This window comes from Sander lucioperca, chromosome 13 (assembly GCF_008315115.2).
Source record: "Sander lucioperca isolate FBNREF2018 chromosome 13, SLUC_FBN_1.2, whole genome shotgun sequence".
In the NCBI taxonomy this organism is placed as follows: Eukaryota; Metazoa; Chordata; class Actinopteri; order Perciformes; family Percidae; genus Sander; species Sander lucioperca.
The window spans coordinates 8,951,273-8,974,414 of NC_050185.1; the positions used below are offsets into that span (position 1 = coordinate 8,951,273).

Below are 23,142 nucleotides of genomic sequence, written 5' to 3' on the forward strand. Positions count from 1 at the left end.
ACTGCTTTCACATGGCTTTTGCTCTTTTTACAACTCTAACAAAGGAGGTAATGCAACTTTAAAGAAACAAGATAGCTGTAAAGCCATTGAAAAAATGGCAGTCTATGAATTTTTTAAACCAAGAGAGGTTTTCTTTGAAGCGTCTCCCCACACACACACACACACACACACACACAACAAACGGCAGTAAAGTAAAACCACTCAATTTAAGAAGTTATATATTTATTCTTATGGCTTAGAATCATTTTTTTGCTTGTGAGATTTAATAACTGTTACAAACCAAGATAGCAGAGATGTCACACTGATGTCCCACACAAGAGCTGCTCCACTTAAAAAGAACATTGATGAATATGTTAGTGCTTATCTTAGTGAGTTTTCCATTTTCAAAACACACCCTGACTCACAGAAAACCAACTGCAAGCAACTGCAGGAGTCAGATATAGAACAAATGTTCACTAATACAGATGGAGCTGTCCTCTGTGTCATCAAAATATCACATTCCAAAGCTGACATTTAGTGTCATTTCCCTGTAAGATTTAGAAACTTTCTCATACAAGGAATTTGACTCCAGTTTTTCCCTTATAGGTATGTAATTTCTTGTATAATTAGTTACATACCTATGAGTTTGATCAATAAGTTTGGACCATAAAACATTTTACTGTCATTATTGTCGACATCTTTGAGTTAAACTTTGACTTCCTGTCATCTATGCAAATAAAGATATTGGTTTGATGATAACAAGACTCTTCCTGATTTATTATTCATCATCTTCATTCATCATGAAATTCAAAATGTTAGCACTTTTTCTTTTCTTTTTTACATTTTTGACAAAGCAGCGATTTGACCACAAGAAGTAAAGCAGCAGGTGAAAATATAAAAAAAGATTCAGTTCCTTCTTTCTTTTTACTAAAACCTAAGTTTTAACATAAAAAACAAGCACAAGCACATACCCGCACAATATCAGACCCATAAAATGGACTGGTTCCAAATTCTCTGACTTTCTATGGTAAGCTTTAGACTCTAAACAACAAGCACCATACAGACTCCGCAGGCAAGTGACAACCAGGTCAACACAAAAGTACAGTGGTCACTGCAACAGTGATGCATGAGTTATATAAAAATCCTTATGGCCAAATTCCCATAACAAATCTGACACATGTTAAGAGATAAATCAAAACCTCTTGGAAAAGCATGCAATTACATTTGGGCAAAAAAGAACATCTTATGGCAACAAAACAAAAAAGCTCTTCTGGTTGAACAATAGCTCTTTGCTGGTCTGGTGCAGCCTTGCAGTGTAGAATCATCTTTATCTCTAACAGACCAATCTTCTAGACAGGACTGAGAGCAATGTCTTTTTCATCCAAGTCTGTCACATCAGTCAGTTTGTATTGTGTGGGAAAACTCTGCAGGAAGGCTAAAAGTATTCCAGTCCAGTCTCATCATTCAAGTCATTGTGAGGGAATCTGACTGTATCCAGACCAGAGCTGAAACGATGGAAAGAAGAGGAGAGACTGGATGTTTTGCACATATCTAACACACACTCACACACACACACACACACACACACACACACACACACACACACACACACACACACACACACGCACACACACGTACACGCACACGCACACGCACACACGCACACACACACACACACACACACACACACACACACACACACACACACACACACACACACTCACACACACTCACACCAAGTCCTCTCATTTTCCATGTCTTTGTTTTCCATCATCTCCTCTTGATCTACATCACGTTTTCAAACAGCTGCATGGATCTCATCATGATTTCGTCCTGTGGAGAAAGAAGACAAGTAATCAGGGCAGAATGATGCAATTTACTAGCAATGTACAGAACCCCTGTATGTGGTAATGTATGGGCTGTATAGGCTGCTTGAGGCAGCTTCCAGATATAACATAATTTGTCTTTGCACATAATAAATATTTTTGTTTGCTCAAAAACTGTAGGCATACTGATGTTTGGATGCTTTAAGTTTATTATCTTTGTGATGTTTAAGTCAATTTTTCTGCATGTGTGTATGGCCCTCATTTAGACTTTATTCATTTATGTGAAAGTTTTTGAATATGTGGTGAATCTACATACATATCTACATGCATTATTTGCTTGCTCACTGTCACTGTTATATGCATACATTTTTTTAATTATTACATTTTTATGAAGTATATCTTAATTTTGTGTTTTGCTAAATTTTAAATCTGCATCTCATGGTCTTCATTGAGGAAGACAGCTCCAAAAGCTAGTAAGATAACCTTTGTGCTTCGATTAAATATTACATATTGTTTCCCAAAGGTCAAGAATAAACTTCTGTGCTCAATTTTATTTTTTATTTCTACATGCATATAACATATCTAAGTAACTGTATATTGATGCAGTTTTATATATTTAATTTAAACTTTATACATATTACATATTTATGATAATTAAATATAGAAATAGTCAACAATAGATGTAAAATACATACTGTACCTCCTGGCAGGCTATAATAAACTCCTCCAAAGTCAGCACTCCATCTTTGTTTTTATCCATTTTCTGTAAAAACAAAAACAAAACCCAGTGTATTATAATGTGGCTCAGTATCAAACAGAGGCAAATGTTTGACAATTGTGTTGTGGAAATGTGTTAATTGTGAGCTTATGTTGTAACAATATTAGCGTACAGAAACTGTAGCAAACTGCAGTATAGAACACCATATGGAGAATAACAGTTAAAAAAAAGTTTTAAAAAAAAATACTGACTGCAATTGCTTATGTTATAAAACTTTGTAAACCTTACCGGAAAACTTGTAGCCCATATGCAAAGTGTCTCAATAAAACCAGAGAGGTTAATTTGGGAAGCTACTGGGGTATTACAAGGACATTAAGTGTGACATTGTTTCCCATCATGCTGTGCACACACAACACTGTTAACAAAAACATTGGCTTTAGACTTTTGTTTATCATATATGTTAGAAATTCACCTGGAAAAAGGCATCCACATGCTGCTGCGGGACATCTCCCTTTAGTGCAGGGTATGTGTACTTGCCCATCATGTCATAAATGGCTCTCACAATCTCAGTCATTTCCTGGGAGAGGAGAAAATTCACACTGTAGCAAGACAGACTTTAGATGACACACTAACACTGTAGACATAGTGACAGCACAGTCTCACCTCTCTGTTTATGTAGCCATCTTTGTTAATGTCATAGAGGTGAAACGTCCACTCAAGCTTTTCTCTCAGTGTTCCTCGCAGCAGTGTAGACAAACCCATTACAAAGTCCTAATAGCAACAGAATATTAAAACAAAGTTAGATTCTGAAAACATCATAGCACATGGCAGTAAAGAAATTAGTAATATTTTAGACAAAATGCATTTACAAAGGAGGATGACTGACCTTAAACTTAATGGAGCCATTGTTTGTAGTGTCAAATGCATTGAAAAGATAATGGGCATACATGCTTGCATCTGCAACACAATGAAAATGAAAGTGTAAGGTCTCATATTCTCAAAAAACTTCACAGAGCACAGTGGAAGAGATTCAAAAACATTGCAATTTACCTCCATGAGGAAAGAACTGTGCGTAAATGTGTTTAAATGTCTCCTCATTTACAACACCACTTGGACATTCCTGTGGAAAGAAAAGATTAATTATACTCTACTCAATGACATCCTATTTATTGGAAGAACTCACTAGAACTGTGTCAGTCATGACCATGTCCCTAAAGTAGGCTAGCCACTATTAGCCAGCATTATTAGCATGCTAACATTTGTTTCATAATAAAACCAAAGATACAACTAACACACAACTCACAGTTAACAATATGTTGTTGTTTTTTACTTTTAGCAGAACATAAATGGTTCTCAGAAGCCTAATTGTTCATTGCAACGTCTTTAGTTTGGGATACATGAGCTAAAGATAGTTTCAGTGAAGTAACATTGCTGCTGAATTTCTGCTAGCATTATGGCTCTGTGGATGACAATGTCGGTTTGTCGGTCCATCACTTATCTTAACTTATATCTCAACAATTATTGAATGGATTATATCTTGTACTTGTTACCAACATTTTATTTTGTGCAAAATACGTAAATAAGTTTAGGACAAAATTCTCGCAAAAAACTTCAACATTCGCATTACTCTCAGAATGTGTTTTGTGCTTACTGGCAAAAGCTAGCGTGCTAATACACTAAACTAAGATGGTGACCATGGTAAACGTGTGCCTATAGCCTACCAGCGAAACATCAGCATGTTAGCATTGTCATTGTGAGTGTTAGTATACTAACATTAGCATTTCACTTACAGCACTGCTGTGCCTAAGCAGCCTACACAGCCTCATATAGCTGGTAGCATGGCTGTAGACTCTTTGTCTTGTGTAAATAGAAACAATCTTCATGGCTAGATAGGGTTAAACGGAATTTTTTTTAGGGTGATCTAAATCTTTAATGTTTGAAGTATCTGGAACGCACCAAAGTAATCTAATAATAAAATCAGAAGGTGTGTTATTACATTCTTGAAACCACGATAGAGGATCTGCAGCTCCTGTTTGCTGAAGTTAGTTTGGGCTTCCAACTGGTCAAGACCCTCTGGCCTGTAGCACACCGTCGCCATCTCTACCTCCTCATCTGTTCTATCTAAAGGGAAGAAAGAGAGAGAGAAAAAGACAAAAAGAAATATGTTTATTACTCAGAATCATGTCAAGACTTTATAATCCATGTTTAACACAAGCTCTTCCCAGTCTTTAGAAAGATGAAAACTGTAATACAAAGGAAAGAGACAACTCAGCAACGCTTAAGAATGTTAAGTTGGGAAAAAAGATATAAAAAATATGATTAGATGGCAGAAAAGAGCGCTCATGGGGAAAGCAAGTGAAGCAGCAGAATAATAAGGCCAAAAGAGAGTCACATGTAAAAAGAGAGAAAGGGATGAGAAGAACTACATGTACTTGACAAATAGATTTCCCCCTTAGTACTTGAGTGATTTTAATGGCAACATGGTGCTCAGTATTGGTTGCTGTGGAGACTGATGGTGGTTAATGATGTGAAGAGTTCTGGTCCTGCTGTGGCCAAGTGTTTGTCGCTGTGACTGTCTCCAGCTAGAGGGCATCCACACACCAATGACTTCTCAAACATGAGCAAACATCCAAGAGAAAACAGCTATGTATAGTTTGCTCTGGAAGTCTTTATTGCATTCACTGGCAGAGGCAGACACTCAGAAAAAATGCTGAAGAAATAAAACCTAAAGTAGCCTTATATTTGCGTGGCAATACAGCATATTTACACATGATGGTCTCTGTAAACTTGGTTACTTTTATATCCCAACTGGAACCTGTGATATAAGCAATATATTTTGCTTTTACAGAAACCAAATTATATTATATGGTATATACTTGGAAGAATCTTTTCAACACAAAAATCAAAACCCTGTTAAATCCTACCAAATTCCCCATTAAAAGGTGACCAAATGAATGACTTCACTAACGCTCACATGCACCTCCAAACAAGCTTACAAGCTGTGTCAGCATCGATTGGCTCAGTCTTAAAGAAAAGGAGATTACAGTAAGATGAATATAATACGTCTGCTTTTTGGATGACAGCGATGACTCATTCATTTCAACCCACTCAGCAGCGGTGAAAGATTAGGCCTCACGCTGAAACTGTATCTAGTTTCATCTATCACCTGCCAGAGGCGATCTTAATTTGAATTAAATATCAAATATCCTGTTGGTCATCCGCCATTTAGGAATTCGATGAGGCATCAACTGTATGTGAAGATAAGTGTTGAAAGTAAGCGCTAATTAGCTGCATTTGATCTTTGTACAAGAATAATTGATTCTACTTTTATCATTGAATCATCTTTATTAGAGATGCACCGATTACAACTTTCTAGGCTGATTCCGATTTCCGATTTTCTTTGAGTTAGGCCAGCCGATACCGATTTTAGCCGATTCCGATTTCAGTTTTTCTAACCACTTTACAGCACACACAAATATTTATTTTCTATCTTTTCTTTAATAGAACATTTTGAACAGAACATAGACCATTTTTTTTGAACAGATAATGGATCACTATAAAATAGAACTATATAAATTACTCCTGGTGTGGGAAATTCACACACATCTAAAGTGCAATGTTATAGAAGAACAATTTCCTTCTTGTCACATCTAATATCCAACTAAAAAAATGTGATTTTGGTTTTTGGTGTCGTCCCTCCACGCCCTACTTTTTCCTTGCAGGTGTTGCATATTGCAAACGCTGAAGAATTTCCAAACAGCTGACATGTTGCAGGTTAATTCACGAGGTTCCCTACATGTGCGAGAATAGCGCGGACACGCGCTTTACACCGCAAACGGGTACGCGCGACACGGCGGAAAAGTTGAGAGAAAGGAAAAAGAGACTGTGCTGTCGCGTCCTGTGTGCGTGTGGGTGCGTCCTTGATAACTGTAACTCGTATAACTTATGTTGTCAGTTAATTGTAGCATTGACCGGCATAAAATCGGCATATGTCAGACTGACCTGCCGGTCGCCGGTCATGGCCGAGCACGTGAAAACCGTCAATTCCGGTCACCGGCAGGTCTATCGGTGCATCTCTAATTAGAGCCTGTTTGTATTATATTTCAGTTTCAATCTATGCAAAAAGGTCTCAACTATCAGTGTGTTTATTGAGATCAAACTAGGCTTGCAAATACTGTATGTAAGATACAGTATTTGAAGCTTTCCTATTAGCTCTATGCTAATTTAAAAATAAATTAATCAAAATATGAGTTTGAAAAAGGTCTTCCACATGCACCAAAAACTATAGGAATAACCCAGAGAAATGCCAGCTTGTTTTAGCATTTCAGTGTAAAATTATCATTATCTGAGACAGCCCCTTTTCAGGCACTATTCCGTCAAGGTTTTTGTGAATGCTGAACTAGTGTGAAATATTTACTGTCAGATATCAGCTGATCATATTAGTATGGTATCTTCCTTACAGCTCCTCTCCCTGACGCTTGTTGTCATGGGGATAGATACAAAGGATGAATGTGAACAGTGGTGCGTACACTGGATCAACTGATTAAAAAAGAAGTGTCAAACACAATTTGTACATTTATCTTCCCTGTGAGTAAAAGCCTCTGATCACATGACAACAAAACAACGAAAGGCCTTGGTTTGCTGTTCTGTACACGTGTGTTTGTGCTGCTTTTTTGCAAATGTGATGTGTGATCAGAAACGGATGAAATGAGGATGACAAAATGAAACAGGCAGATGTGTTGATCAGTATATGATAACACAATATGTTGGGAGGACATAAATAAGACAAATGGAATATAATGAAAAACAAACATAATGAAGGAATATTGATTTAGAATTTGGGGTTTACTAGCAAATGCTACCGCCTGGGGGTTTAAAACACATATTGATAATATGAATCTCACCAGATGACAAATGATCAGATTACCATATATATATATATTTGTCATATATAATGATATATATAAATATTTAAATCTCTTAGTTTTTATATATATATATATCTAAAACTAAGAGATTTACTCTTATATATATATATAAGTACTAAGAGATTTACTCTTACAAGATTCAGCCACATAAATGCTGCAGACTCTGTACCAACATTCCCAATATTGATGCTTATATGCAAGGCAGAAGTCTTGATGCAAATGGTGCAACAGCTGCTCTGTACATAAACATTCATTAGCATGGCAGGGAAGTGTTACATGATGAAGTTATGGAGATAATTATAGGTGCGTGTCAAATGGTGATTTCATAGACAGCCCGCAACTCTGTCATACTATTAATGACAACTGCTGTAGCAGCTTCAGGCCAGTATATATATATATATATATATATATATACACACACACACACACACACACACACACACACACACACACACACACACACACACACTGTGTGTGAAGACCAAGCCCAAGTGTTAAAAATGCCTAAAAAAAAAGTTTCACCAGACATCATGTCACATTTCCCAACTGTATGTCCTGTAAAATTTTGGGACGTACACTTATATGCTTTCTTGCTCTCAGAGTAAATATAATTCTACAGTCAGCCGTTGTTGTGAACAGCAATGTGAACCACAGACTATAAGATCACATACAGAGTCATTTCTCCACTCAAAACTCTCATCTCACCTTTCCCTCTCCATTGTCTCTCTGCTGCCATACTGTTGATATATCCGTGATATCACACTACACCATATTATATTACATGACACCATATATTATACTGATATTCTATTCTGTTGTATTGTATTATAAAACATATTACGATCTTACACTATGTTATACTATAGTATACACTATGCTATATTGTTCACTATACTCTAATATATATATATATATATATATATATATATACATGTTATATTGTTGTAATATACTATATACTATACTGCACCTTTTACTATGTCTCGTTCCCTCACTATATCATAATGTACATATAATACTATATTATGTTAATATGTTACATGTTATGTTAATATGACATCTTCTATTATATTACAGTAATACAGACAAACACTTGAGTTCCGTTACTTAACCATATCAGTCTGGTGTACCATGTTTCCATAGACGGGTTGACTCACACCACTCTCACTTTATCAAATCACTTTCTATTTTATTCTATTCTATTTTAGTTTTTGTACCTCTTTTTATGTTACTTTCTATACTTATCTGTATGTATTTCTGTTGTTTCTATTGTACTGCTGCAGCAAGCTAATTTTCCTGCAGGGGATCAATAAAGGTGTATTTTATCTTATTTTAGCAAAGCATAGCATAGCATAGCATAACATAGCATAGCATAGCATAGCATAGCATAGCATTAAGATTGGAAAGAGGGGAAACAGCTAGCCTGGCTCCGTCCAAAGGTAACAAAATCTACCTACACCTCTAAAACTCACTAATTACCAGGTTATATCTTGTTTGTTTGTATAATCCAGTAACTTCCTGGAGTCCATGTTTGTTGCCTTGCAACCTCACGGTGATGACAAAACTCCAGGAAGTCAATACGCCCACCAAAGAATTAGTCAGGCACATAAAAAACACATCTGTAAAACCACAAAGTGTAATTTTTACAGTTCCATATCCGAATGGAACAAAGGAGATATAAAGTTATAATTAGTGAGCTTTGCTGCCATGGTGATTTTGACTGTGGACAGAGCCAGGCCAGCTGTTTCCCCTTGCTTTCAGTCTTTGTGCTAAGCTAAGCTAATTGGATGCTAGCTGGTAACGTTCAATCAATCTTCTCATCTAACTATCTGCTAGATAAGTGTATTTCCCATAATGCCAAACATATTCCTATATTTCTAACTACATATAAGGCTATTTCAGAATGACAGCAATTAGCCTACTTTTTATTTTATTGACTATATTTTACATTCATGTCATGGAATGACAGAAGCTGTTGCTTCAAACCTTCAGTCTATGCTGTGACTTTTGTCTGTGCTTGTGTTATGATTCTTGACAAAGCAGACAATTCAGCTGTATCCATCACACTGGTGACATATAGAATGGCTTGTGGCCAGTGACACATACAGCAAATCCTCCAGACAGAGATATCTGGCGTGTTTTTGAAAAAGATTTTTGGCTGCTTTTGCACATACACGGCACATTCACTGTATGTTGTGTGGTCTACAATATCCTATTATATATACTTAGCTTTCTGACTCAGACTTACTGTATTTTTAAACTGCTTTGCCCAACCTCTGCCCTGTTTCTGTGATACCCCTCCTGAGGATCAATAAAGTCTGATCTTGTCTCATCGTATATCCATACCTCGGCACAGCTTGCTATGCAAGACATACTTTAATGGAGCGTAAAAAAAACAGGATGACCTCTGAGCATTTCCCCTGCATTTTGTTCAAAGGCTTTTGAAAGGCTTTTTATTAGAACTAGGACAAAAGATTCCATCTCATCGGTGTAAAAACAAACGCCAAGCACCGCCTGTCTTGTTAGGTGCTCCGTCTGCTGACAGAGAGTAATTGCTTTGTTTGCCGGTTCATCTATTTTATCTCTGTTTCACGCTGCTATAATTTAGTCATTTATCCAGGCTGAGTATCGTTCACACTCTCCCCCACAACCCAGTCTCCATGACAACGAGGATCTCAAGCATAAGGCCAAGGAGAGGTATGATATGTGAGCTGCCTTTTAATTCACACGCTCTCGCCTGAACCCTCTCCCCCTCTCTCTTTCACTTACTCACTCACTCACACATTCAACGATCATCCCCACAGAACACACGTAGAGTCATAGAGTCCGGCCTCTCTAGTTATTTTCAAGGACATCCTACTTCATGGCGCATTGTAACCTCCCTATCGTGACCACAGTTATGCCTGGCACTTCTTATCACTTGATACCTCACACATTTTGTTACCACTTCCATGAGTCAATATTTCTATATTTTTATTTATAAAATAGCTATGCTTTTTTTCTGTTTTTCCATACTTATGTAAAAAATTGCATCAATGCTATCAGTTAATGTACTTTACATATATATATTTGACTACATGTAAGTAAGATTTGGTAAATGCATTAGCCGGTCTATATTTGCTGTTTTCTGACTGACTTCCTTCTTCAATAATTTATAGTCACTCCACAGAATTAGGACCAACATGTTGTTGTGTATGTTAAATGTGAATGTGTGCAACACTACAAAAAAAAAACAAAATTAAAAATAAAAATAACATGGAACACATGTTATGAATTACAAATTATTATCTGAATGCTTTCTTTCTGTGTGTTAGTTAGATCTGCTCACTATCTCACTTTAGTCTAGTATTCTGTTGCTCTTTTGTCTTCTCTCCATCTTTTTTTCTGACTAATGTTGACCTACCTCTGGATGGTCTCCTCTGCTTGGTTTGCATGGTCAAAGTGCCCACCACTGCACCCATGTTGTCACCGTGGAAACCAGCCTTGGCAAACAACCCACAGAGTAATAGTCCTCTATTGATTTCACGATTTTGTCAGTCTGTCGTTGTGATCTGCCTCCACAGCTTTGAATCTTAAAGTGGCTTTGCCCCTGTTGATTCCTCTCACTGGTTTCAGATCTGTTACTGAGGGATGAGTCTCTTCTTTGAGCTGATTCTCTTGGATTTCTGATTTCTCTCTTTAAACACAGACACAAGCTGCTCCTGCCTTTCTGCGCCACTCCCTCCGTTCTGTGCCTGATTCTACTCATCTGTCAGCCTTTCCCCTATTTCTAGCTCATGCCTCCTCATGCCCTCATGTTGTTGTGGAGTGCTGAACCGATGCAGTACTCCATAATAACACTACTCAAAAGTGAATGGTAGCAGGTGAAAGACATGCATTTCAAGATGACAGATTCCTGTTCTTTACAGATTGCACTTTACTTTAAATTGGTGCTCTTCTCCCTGTACCATAATGAGCATGGAGATACGTACATGTTAGCATTGAAGCTCATCTCAGTGAGAACATTATTTTTATGTTTGGTTGTGTCGCTAAGGGCTTCTTTTTATTTAGTTTGAAATTTCTGTCAGCGCTCACCATCCATTCTCCACTGTGAGCACTGTGTTCATAGATTTTTGAACTAATTGAACTCGACTGTGTGTGTGTGTGTGTGTGTGTGTGTGTGTGTGTGTTGATTTAACACAGTAACATGGCTAGACCTTTCCCCTCTCTCTGATTCTAATCAGATTCAGAATCAGGTCTATTCATTCATTATCAAGGAATTTGCCTTGGTGGTTGGTGCATACATAAACAGACATATTAAACATGAATATGAAATAAAAAATAAATACAGAAACAAATACAAAATAGTGGTTTAGCATTCAAAACATGAGGCTGAATGGATTGAGTGCATAATGTACAAAAAATATATAGTATGTGCAATGGGCAGGTGTAGATGCAGGTAGCTGTGCAAAGTGTAGTGACTAAGGGGTGTGTGTGTGTATGGGGGGGGGTCGGTTGGTCACAAAGGACAAAAGAGATTTACTGATCTATTTTTACTGTGATACAAACAAAAAAATCAGAGTGTTTAATGGTGTCAATTAATACTAATGTAGCAGCTTCCAGTTAGATTCAGTTAGACTCTGTGCATTAGGGGAAGGAACACATTGGGAGTGAGTAATGTTAATGTCCCTACAAGCAAGGGAAGAGCATGAGCATTAAAAATCAAACAGGGTTGTTGGAAGCAGAAGTAAGTGTGTATTACAGTATAAGTGCTTTTTCAACTTAATATTATTCCCTGTAGTAAATGCAGCTAATGAGTGAAATATGTCTTAAACAGGATATTACTATAGTCTGTTTTAGGATTTGATATGTCATGTGATACATAAGGGCATTGATTCTCAGTAGGACTCAGCCAAAGATCAAAATTCATATAGATTTATTCTAAAGAAAGATTATTTAAAAAGTGATTGCGTTGGTATGTGGAAAGCCACTGAGTGAATGTCTTTTTAAATATTCCACTGGCTGCAGACCAGAAATGCTCTGCTGTCTGTGCCTTACTCTTTCTGTGTGTGTGTGTGTGTGTGTGTGTGTGTGTGGGGCTTCATTGAAAACCTCTCATGGTTTAAAAAATTCGGTTCAAATGCGGTTTGAATAGCAGATGACTGCACATAACTACAGTATGCAGGTTGTTGGTATTCACATTAATGTGTGTGTGTGTGTGTGTGTGTGTGTGTGTGTATGTGTGTGTGTTTGTGCGTGCATACTTTTTGCTGAGGGCAGTCCTGCGATTTCCCAGGTGGAGCTGAGGTAAGAACTTAACATGCACTGATTAATTAAACATAAAGTCATGCATAATTTTGAGAAATGTATACCTCTCTGACGCTAGGTGTCCTACCTTTACCTTTACCTTTTCCTTTTCCTTTTTGCATCCCAATTTCCTCCATTAAAATACTGCCACACCAAAATAAAAAGTTACCTCTTTCACTATTTCCCCAAATATTTATTTCATCCTGGAAAAATCAGCACAGCTCATCTTGGACCAGGAAGCATATGAAAATTATAAGTGATATCACAGATGTTTAGACAATCGTTCCTGTCCACTTGCACAAATAAATGAGCCCCCTGACACACAAACACATACAGACAGTACAAACACTTGCAGATGGAGATTGAAAACTATAAGTAAACCGTTGTAATCCCCATGACAGATGTTTGCCGTCTAGAACTGCCTTTATGCAGCATATTATCCCGCGCTGTGACACTGCACTGCTGTCAGACCCCATAATCTCCTCATTATTTTTTAAGCAGTTCCCAATCAACGACTCAGCTCACCACCACCAACAGGCAGGACTCACCACTCACAAACGTGTTAAAGGCACCGTACAAAAGGTAGAAGACCTATAGAAGTAAGAATCAAGATCAAATGAGTATGAGCACAATTGTTAACAACACATACTCCTTTGTATGTCAATAGGCCAATTCATATCCATAATAATCAAAAGATGCATGTTTGCACGTTTTTCCTTTTCACTCAGTTAGATTTTCCCGTCTCTGACTGAAACTGTTCTTTAAATGTGATGAAATAAGGCACTTTTGTCATGCTCAACAAATTAAATTTGTGAGAGGAAGGGTGTTACAAAAGACACTTTTGATATTGAGGAAACTGCAATCTCTGTTTTGACATGAGATGGCAGTTTCTGACCTACTAAGTGGTTCTCTAGTCTCGTTATGCAAGAGCGGTCATCATTTAATTATTTCATCTCTACTCCTCTCTTCTTCACCTCAACATTCCTCTTTCACTTGCATGTTAACCTGGTCTTGGCATTGTGTATATTGTTTTGGATGTGCACCTTTTCTTATTGTCATATACTTTTACATTTGCAATCTTTATTTTTGCATCTTATCTTATCATATCATATCTTATATTATCTTATCCTATACTCCTTATCATAGACTGTAACTAACTGGTTGTGCTTTAAGATAAGACAAATATGTTTTTGATGAAGGGAAAAGGCCTTACAAGATGTATCAGTGTAACTGGATGTGTATCCAGTTTAACACATGAACTATGGATATACTGCACCGCTGTTGAGAATAGTATAGTACCTCTCTGTAACCTTTATGCAGAGAAAGGGCCATTTTTGGAATGACCTGTATTGACAGTTTACATTGATGTTAACATTCACAAATATAGGCCTACTGTATTTGGTGAAAATGTGGTTATAAAAGTAAAAAAGTTACTTCTCAAATAAAACAAAAAAAAAAATGCTTAATGCTGCTTTTCATGTTTTCATATAATTCTAAATTTGATAGTTTTTTTTCACTATTCAGACAAACAAGCAATTTGAATACAGCATTTGGCCTTAGGTAACCTTGATTATTAGTTAATCAATTTAGGTGAGTAATTGGAAAATAATACAAATAGTTAGTCACAGTCCAAATATTTGCCAGCTTTCTTAATTAGTAATTTGGTATTTGGTGCCACATCTTGGTTATTTAAAAAGCATATTGTAGCAAACATTTATATAAAATGAATATCAAACTATGTTGACGTTTTAATTAAATATTACAAAAGTGGGGAGCCTGGAGTCCTGTTTTCTTCCACACTGTTCAGTGCCCTTAAAACCCAACAAATCTTCCCATGAAAAATATACAACTACTCTTTTGTTATGTTGTGGTGTTACTCTTTGAACAACAGGTGGCAGCAGAGCACAGTTTGTCCTGATACTGTCATCAGTTTGGGTCTCCATTGCAAGCTCATTTTGCTCTTGACTAAATACAATATGAGCAAAAATGAGTTCAACAACATATGAGCATTCAGAACTACAACCTAGTACACATCACCCAACCTCCACTATACTGTTCACTGCACCAAATACGTGACCATTAACAGATGATTCTAGAAGTAATATATCAGATAGTAAAAAAAATGAGGCTGGAGAGAATTAATGTGGAGAATGAAACACTCAGAGGAGGCAAGAGATAAATATAGAAGAAGACGGTTACATAAAAGTGTGTAGTGAGGTGATGTAAAAAATTAAAAGCAGAGACACACACTGTCGGCTCCAATCCACTCGTTTTACAGCCACAGAAAAAGTGATAGAGAATGGGAGAAGGAAGAGAGTCTTTGGCGAGAAAAGTTCACAAATGCAGGGTAATGCTGGGTAATTCTGCCATTTGTTTTGGTCATTGTGGAGTTTGGTAGAAGTACACGGGCCAGAGATCTGAATCTGTCTCCGCAGTGGGGGAGGATGTGACTCTTGCTGCAAGGTTATGCACTTAGAGGACACATGTGACTTGTAATAGCGAGGGACAGGTGCAGCATGGGGCCGGATGAGAGAGTTTCTGTCTTCAGCTACACTCCTACTATTTCTAATAGGACCTGACTCAGTGCGAAACACAAAAACATGCAGGCTAGTACAGTAAAGGCAAACACATTGAAATAATCACCATTTTGGTCTCAACATAATTCTTTAAAGCAAAATGTCTCAATTACATTAGCTAATTTGAGTGCATAAGTGCGTTCACACTGACAAGTATGACAAAATGCAGTGCGTCCGAATGCTGTACTCTTGTCTATGTATAGCGGAAGGGGAGGGACTACAAAACTTGTGAAAATGGTGGATGATGAAGCTGCAGCGATTGCGGTTGCTTCGAGAAACACTGAACTAATATGTCGGCAGCGTAATCTCCATCTCATGTGAAACACGGGGCACACACAAGCAAGAAACAAAAAAAATTGAAGTGAGAAACTATTTTGAGAGCCAACAATAGATGGCGGTAATGTTCCGCCTGGTTGCAATTCACCATTAAAGAAGAAGAAGAAGAAGAAGAAGAAGAAGAAGAAGAAGAAGTGATTCTAGACAACACTACCCTGTCAGACCAAGGGGGTAAGCTTCTCCTTGGACCACGAACCTCCTATGGCGCCATTTTGATGCTACCAAGCCATCACCTCCCGTTAGCATTCCATTGACTGCCATTCATTTTGGCGCCACTTTGACAGCGAATAACTTTACATCTGAAGTGTTTAAAGACTCTATTTGTCCATTGTTTATTTCTAAAGAAACACGACAATGTATAAAAAGCTCCATTACCTTGTACCTCACGTTATGGCTCCGTAGCAGACATTTTTGTAAAAATAGGCTAATGCTTGTGTCATAACCACGCGACTTACTGTCGCATAGTAGAGGAATTACCGTATAGTACAAGAAAGAGCGTGCAGGCAGTTTCGTCTCACATTAGCTGTTTAAGTGTAATTACTAATGTTAACTAGCATTTTAGTTAGCAATAATTAGCCTGTGCCCATGTTATCTCCTTACATATACCTACGCTCTCCGTCTCTGCAAGATTGGGAATGATTGAGATTTCTCTTGGCACAGCTACCAGAAGACTTACAACTTTCAGACACGTTGCTCACGTCACATTTACGTCGTCTCTCTCAGTTGGAGGCTGCGCAATAACGCTCAGCGCTCACCGGAAAATTGCTTCTAATGGCCTTCACTGCTCTCCGTCCAGAGCAACGGGATCTGTTGGTCCATTCTATATACTGTCAATGTGTCAGACTATGCAAGTAAGTACATGTGTACACAGTGTATTGAATGGAAGTGTACTAAGTGGTATCGAAGTATCAAAATTGAGACACAGCTTATATAACTGAACAGTGGCTTCTGTGGCTACAAATGACAATAATGGGATAATGCTAAATGCTAAACTACTTTTTTAGCATTTAACTAAAATGCAACAGTTGCACAAGCGGAGGAGAGTCATAAAGTCAGTGAACTGACTCTGTACAGTCCGTGATGCAATATTTACCTCAAACTTTATAAGATTAGCCACCATAAGCTATTCACACTTTTTGTTTCATGTTAGCTTAGTTTTGTCAGACACATGACATATATAAATATTAATACCTGAGTTAGGGGTAATAGTGTTGACACTATTTTATCAGTGGCTCATATAGCTCCCAATGCTAACTATGAATTATTCATTATATTTAGTTTTCCAGTCTACAATACAAATACACCTGTACACTTAAAAAGCCAGACACATTATCAGTCACATGACAGCAAGAGCGTTGCATGCATATCTTGATAATGCTGTTGTCTGTCATAAAGAAATTAAGCAACAGTTGCTTATTTAGGAAAAAAAGCAAGTTTGCCTCTTAAAACACAGCAGCTATCAAAATTGAAATATATATTTTTTTTGCGGCCTTACAGATTACAACAGAACTATTTTTATAAGCAAAACTATATGAAACAAGAGTATAAAGCACATTAGCCACTAATGGGGACCTAAGAATAAGTGTCCCTCAAGGCATATCTCCACCCAACCCTAACTGACACTACAGGGTGCAATGTTTAAAGGTCTGAAAATGAATATACATGCTGCTGCCTTTATAAGTAGAACATTTTAAAGGTGAGCGGGCATAGTTTTATGGTTCATTACACTATCAGCAGCTATAAGTGTGTGCAGGCAAATATGCTTAACAAACCAAACTACTGGAGATACGTGTGTGCTGGAGATGAGGGACTTACATTATTTTAGTCTACTTGACATGCTTGCGTGTGTGAAGCTGAATATGCATGTGTGTGCATATTTCCATGCCTTCTTCCATGCATATGATAGCATGCCATTGCTCTGAAGATCCTCTTTCAGTGAATTGTGCAGAGAAAGGTTTCAATCTGTAACGCAACTACAAGACAAGACTATTGTCTCACATGCTATAAACCTACAAAGCAAGACCATTCTCATATGTCTTGAATATATCTGATATCTTATCATACCCAAAGATTATGTATTGTTTTCCATGCTGCATACCACACATGGCCACTAAAATTAGATGACACTTATAGCCTTGCATGAGGTAAATGGAGCTCTCAGTCCCTATTTGGTTGAGAATATGAATTAAAAAGAACCTTCCTTAAAATTTACATGGACACAATAACGGAAACATATGTACAATATGTGATGCAATCTGTTAATGTGTGTTAGTGTGTCCACCCCTTTGAAATGTGTATATAAAAGCTTGGGCATGTTGATATCACAATGAGGAGCTGATATTGCATAATTCACACTTTGAAACACACATACATTACACCAAGTGTTGCAAGTGTTGTGCTAAATTAGAAAGATATCCACCAAACACTTTTCTCTCACAATAGCATAACAAAACATTAAAAAAATACCCCACTGTGGGTTGAAGTGATATAATCAATACCCAGTTGAAACAATTTAAAACTTAATATTTTGTCTAGAGGCACCCTAATTAACTCAGTGACATTCAATTATGGAGTTAAAAGAAGACACAGGCCCTGTGCTGCCCAATGCACAAGCATCTCAACCTTAAGTAACTAAGGTCAGTACCGTGTGCTGCAATCAGCAAAGCATCATGTCATCTGTCATCATCAGCAACATGTCAAGGGACTAGATGTTCAATAGAACTCACACTCCAGTTCATATACTGCTAGTCCTTCAAGGATGCAGAGGGCAAGATCACTGGCATCTACAAATAATGACCGGAGCCCAGGAGGTGCCATGGAAAAACCCCTCAATCCATGCTTTCGAATAAGTAATTTGTGCTTACTAAATTGTGCACACAGATTACTTATTTGTGCTCTGGATATAATATTGTTTTTGGCATGAGACAGTCACTTTCAAGCTCTTATGCTGCTCAAAACATTGCCAAAAAGCCACTCCATAATGCAAAATATACAGTAGCTATAGGTTAACACAAGACACAGAACAACGTCTGAAAGTCAGGCTTTTTCTGAATTTTATTATTTTTTTAACTTTGGTAATTAGTCCAACCAATTGGAGATTAACCATCGTGCTGTAAAAGTAGATTTGGAATTGTTCGCATATTAATGTGTTATATAAAAGAATAGATAGTTCACACAGTCTCTGTTATTAGACACTACAGACATGTGGCTGCATCGCATGACCTAGATTGTCAACCCATGCGGCCATACTGTAAGTAGGCTGTATTATTTCTAGAATAGCACAGAAGATGACAAAGCCACAACTTTAGAACACGTAGTTTCATTCTCAGCAGGTTTCATTACATTTCATTAAAGCTGTACAAACCGCAGTACTTGTTAGTTTTCTTTATATTGAAGGAATACCATAAAACTACGCATATACTTTAGGTGTTTTTGAGGTTAGGTTGATTTTAACAGCGTCCAAACTACCCAGGTAACAAGGCATAAGTAGTCCGTAAGAGTTTTGTCATTATGAAGGTAAATCAAAATTGGATGGATTCTGCTTTATATGGTAAGCAGCACTATTGTTGTTCCTGCCAATTGCACATTTATGACAGAAACTGTATAAATGCCTAAATAGAATACAGCATTATACAAGCTACCAGCTATTAGATTGAGTTCTTACAAATAGCTTGCTACTTTTGAAAATGGAAAAAAAACAAGACTGTAACAAATCGATTCCTGGCAGTGGCTATGCATACCAAGGATTTAGAGTGGTATAGTAAAACTATCCAAATATTGCTGATTTGAAAATAAGCATCCGGAGACTACATTTGTATTAGAGGAGACAAATGATGGAGAAAAAAAACATACGCAATGTAAGAGTCACATTGAGAGTTTAAATGAAGCATTGCACCAATATTTTATCTGTTTATACTGTATATCAGGCCAGAGTCTTCTTCTGGAGGTGAGCGCAGATCATTGTGTTTTATCAGTCATGACTGACTTACAGCTGCACTCTGACTTGGTGACTCAGCGTTAGTTTTTTGCTATTAAGGTTAAAAAAAGTCACTTTCAACTAGAGGATGATGGAGGTCAGGAGGAGAGCAAGAGCCAGGGCTTTTAACACCAAGAGGATGAACATGACAAGGGGTTGAGAGTGTATCGCAACGGTGTGTGTACGGATGACGCATACTGTACACAACGTCATCAACGTCAAGCAAGTAAAAGGTACCCCATAGGCAAAGCCAACAAACCCTTTTTTTAACACCCTTGATGACAGTGTCCTGAAAACAAATGTGCATTGTAACATTAAAACAACATAAACCATACCCAAATCTCTGATTTACCTGCTCGTTTGCACATGTTAAAAATGGTAAAAGTGTTTAAAGGTGTAAAAGACAAAATAAAAACTTAGCAAATAATTTTGAAATAGGACTTACTTAACTTAGAATGGCAATGTTAATTAACCCTTTATTTATCTATAAGTTGAATTATAGTAGCAATGATGCAAACTGATATACAATGCTGGTCTCTCGACTCAGAGGTTTCCAACTTATTTGGCTTGTGACCCCTTAAAAAGAAGCAAGGTCTACTTATGACTTCTCATTACAGGTTATGGCCTTAGGGTATACAGGAAATGTGAACAATTCAATCAAATAGTGAATTTTCCTTGTCAGGCTGTTTCATTTAAAGCAGTGAAAACATCCAGTATTTCACAAGAAGAAAAGCAAAAATTAGAGAAAAGTTGGAAAAAGTAATTACATATTAGGGGTGTGCAAAAAAATCGATTCGTATTCGAATCGCGATTCAAGCTCTACCGATTCAAAATAAATTCATAGAATTCCAAAAATCGATTAATATAAAAAAAAATATATATATATATATATATATATATATATATATATATCGATTAATATTAAAAAAAAAATAATATATATATATATATATATATATATATATATATATATATATTTTTTTTTTTAAATTGTATGTCTACTGCAATCACATGGGAAAAGTAACTACATTTACATACTGTGAATCGTTTTTTTAATCGAGAATCGTCTTTGAATCGAAAATCGATTTTGAATCGAATCGTGAGCCTATAAATCGAATCGTGGCATTTTCTGAATCGTGCACCCCTATTACATATTATTCCAGTGTCCAAAACTCAAAAAATGTTTGTCCTGATCAGCAGCTCAAACTCAGTTACACAAATCATCTCTGACTGGCAACAGAAGCTCTTTTAAATCAAGACTTGTGTTGCATTCTCACATCTTACAATCAAATAAGAGGTAAAGAGTGTTCATATTCAAATGTTGTGAGCTAAAACTCTTACCTACTTAGACTTGTAAAGCATGGGCTCAGTGTTTTTCTCAAGGAAACTTTTGACAGAACACATGGCTGTTGATAGACTTTACTTTGGCCGATGTGGAAGTCGAATCTTGGCCTTGAGCCATGGCTGCTGCAGCTGCATAACACACAACTCAATACTGCCATGCTAATGGAATCTATTAGGAGAAGAAAGCTTGGCACATTATGGGCTTATAAAGTGAAGGTGTTTTAAACTGGTGTTTTGTGTGAATGTCCTACTTAACGGGGCCGATGTTTGAACCAATTTTTTTCTGTCATGACCGTCACCACACTGTGACCGGTACCCGCACCAAAGCTACCTTTTTGTAGCTAAACTCAACGGTCATGTGACCCTGGTCATTGTAACTTTGTAAGATATCATATGAATCATAAGTTTTCGTACAATATCAAATAAACCCATTCATGAGAATACTGATGATATAATCAAGATGAAAAAAAGTCATGAACTGTGTTAATGCACATCTGAGTGAAATATGTAGTGAGTGCATCTGTATTAGAGTAAAACGCCACAGTACCTTTTGTGAGGGTTCCTGAGACCAATCTCTGCAGGGACTGCATTAGTTTGAGCAAGCCTTGCCTGCAGCGGCAGGTACAGCCAGCCATCCTGAGGTTTAGGTAGAGGCAGGGGCAGATGGCTTCACCGGAGAAAAAACTTCCAATATATGGAGAGAAAAGGTTTGAGCTTGCAAGTGTCTTCACAATGTCCTTTCAGAAGATTTTGCTATAGTGTGGGGAGCGATCCTTATTGCAAAGAATAATCTGCCTCAGTAGTTTCTGTGAGCAGACATCTTTAGGTCCTTGAAGCGGATCCTTGGAGAAAAAAAGTATAAATGAGATAATATAATAATGTACCTGCCAAATTAAGCGTGTAGTGTAGCTTGAGAACAAAACATTGTATTTTGTCTTCCACACAGTTACACCTAAGTACCAGTTAACTCAACTATTATTCACTGAGGTCAGTGAGAAATGGATGCTTAAACACCCAAAGAAACAAACACACATATATTAAAACAGTGCTAGAATTGCCAAAAGATGGGCAGAAATGCTGATTGGAAATAAAAATTCAGACCTGTATGTCAAACTTTTACAAAGGCAAAGTTGTGTTTCACAGACCAAAATGAGGCAGAAGATAAATTATTAAATGGACTCCAAAAGTAGAATGTGAAGAGCCGTTTGCCCTGGAAGTTCTGTTCTTCTAAGAAAAAGCAGAAAATCTCTAGTTTTTCTCACCACCTCTTCTCCTCCTCTTTGTCTTGTCTTCTGTCTTGAGAGGTAGCAGTTTCTCCTCCAGCGTATATTTCTATGTGAGGTTTTCCTCTGAGCTGCAGTGCGTGCCCTGCGGCTGTGGTCTGTGGAGGAGCTCTGCTCTGGTGCTTTCAGCAGATCTGTACTGCGGAGAGCAGCCAGCGCGTACCCGCCCTCCCTCCTCTATGCTCCCTCCTCCTGTCTTGCATTTGTGTTCCCTCGCTCTCAGTCTGGCTAATGCTCTTTCTTCTTCCTTTTTTTTTAGAGCCTACGCAGTTGCGTGATCCATGATCCAGTAAATAGTGTAAAAAAGGGGATTTAAGGTTGGTGGTTCATGGTTTAAAATGCTAGATCCCAGATCATTGTGGCAAATACATTTAGTCAAGTATTTATGAACTATTACAACATCTTCTCCCCATTGTGATAGCACATGCTTTAAATAAAAAAATTCATTCATAGCACCTACAGCATTTTACTGTGAAATTCACACATCTTACAATGTCTTTTTGCAAGAGGTCATATCACAGCTTATAATGAAACCTTAGGGATACAGTCTGTATTAAATCAGTACATTTTTATGTCTGCCTTATCGATAAGACATAAAGGGCTTCACTGTACTTTCTGTGAGATATTTTCTCTACCAGAACGTCACATAACAGGTAGAAATTGCATGCCAAATCTCTTCTATATATATAAGTGTTGTCAACATTTAAAAAATACTGTGCCCATTGTCATATTAAAATGGAAATTATAGTTTATTTGGAATTATATCAACTATTCATTTTTGCTTGATGTGCCAACAGCCATATCACAAATGATTAGGAACTTTTTCCTGAAGAAACTGTTGAGATCACAGTAAGTTACCAAGCTTGCTTTCTCTTGCGTCAAACTATGGA

The 23,142-nt window shown here is 37.2% G+C and overlaps 1 protein-coding gene across 4 annotated transcripts; it reads right to left on the reverse strand.

Annotated features, from left to right (window-relative positions):
* Positions 1-1,635: 1,635 nt before the first annotated feature.
* Positions 1,636-22,441, reverse strand: kcnip1b (Kv channel interacting protein 1 b). Of its 4 annotated transcripts, none has more exons than XM_031320417.2 (9): positions 22,235-22,441; positions 21,517-21,811; positions 4,520-4,644; positions 3,574-3,643; positions 3,410-3,480; positions 3,187-3,294; positions 2,996-3,100; positions 2,506-2,568; positions 1,636-1,812 (listed from the first exon to the last, which is right to left on the reverse strand). In XM_031320417.2, exons 2-9 carry the CDS (start codon positions 21,602-21,604, stop codon positions 1,765-1,767), a joined length of 678 nt encoding a protein of 225 aa, XP_031176277.1. In that variant the 5' UTR covers positions 21,605-21,811; positions 22,235-22,441; the 3' UTR covers positions 1,636-1,764. The 4 variants fall into 4 exon arrangements, with proteins under 4 accessions (XP_031176277.1, XP_031176276.1, XP_035846896.1 ...); XM_031320416.2 differs by having other exon boundaries at positions 22,232-22,420; XM_035991003.1 differs by having other exon boundaries at positions 22,071-22,420.
* Between the last annotated feature and the right edge of the window lie 701 nt (positions 22,442-23,142).

What these genes read in the sequence shown, in the direction of transcription:
- kcnip1b (XM_031320417.2), bottom strand. Translation starts at nt 21,604, where the DNA reads ATGGCTGGCTGTACCTGCCGCTGCAGGCAAGGCTTGCTCAAACTAATG. An exon ending in CTCAGGAACCCTCACAAAAG is followed by an intron (nt 4,645 to 21,516) that starts GTACTGTGGCGT and finishes TCTTCCCTTTAG; the next exon opens with ATAGAACAGATGAGGAGGTA. An exon ending in ATGGCTACATAAACAGAGAG is followed by an intron (nt 3,101 to 3,186) that starts GTGAGACTGTGC and finishes CTCCTCTCCCAG; the next exon opens with GAAATGACTGAGATTGTGAG.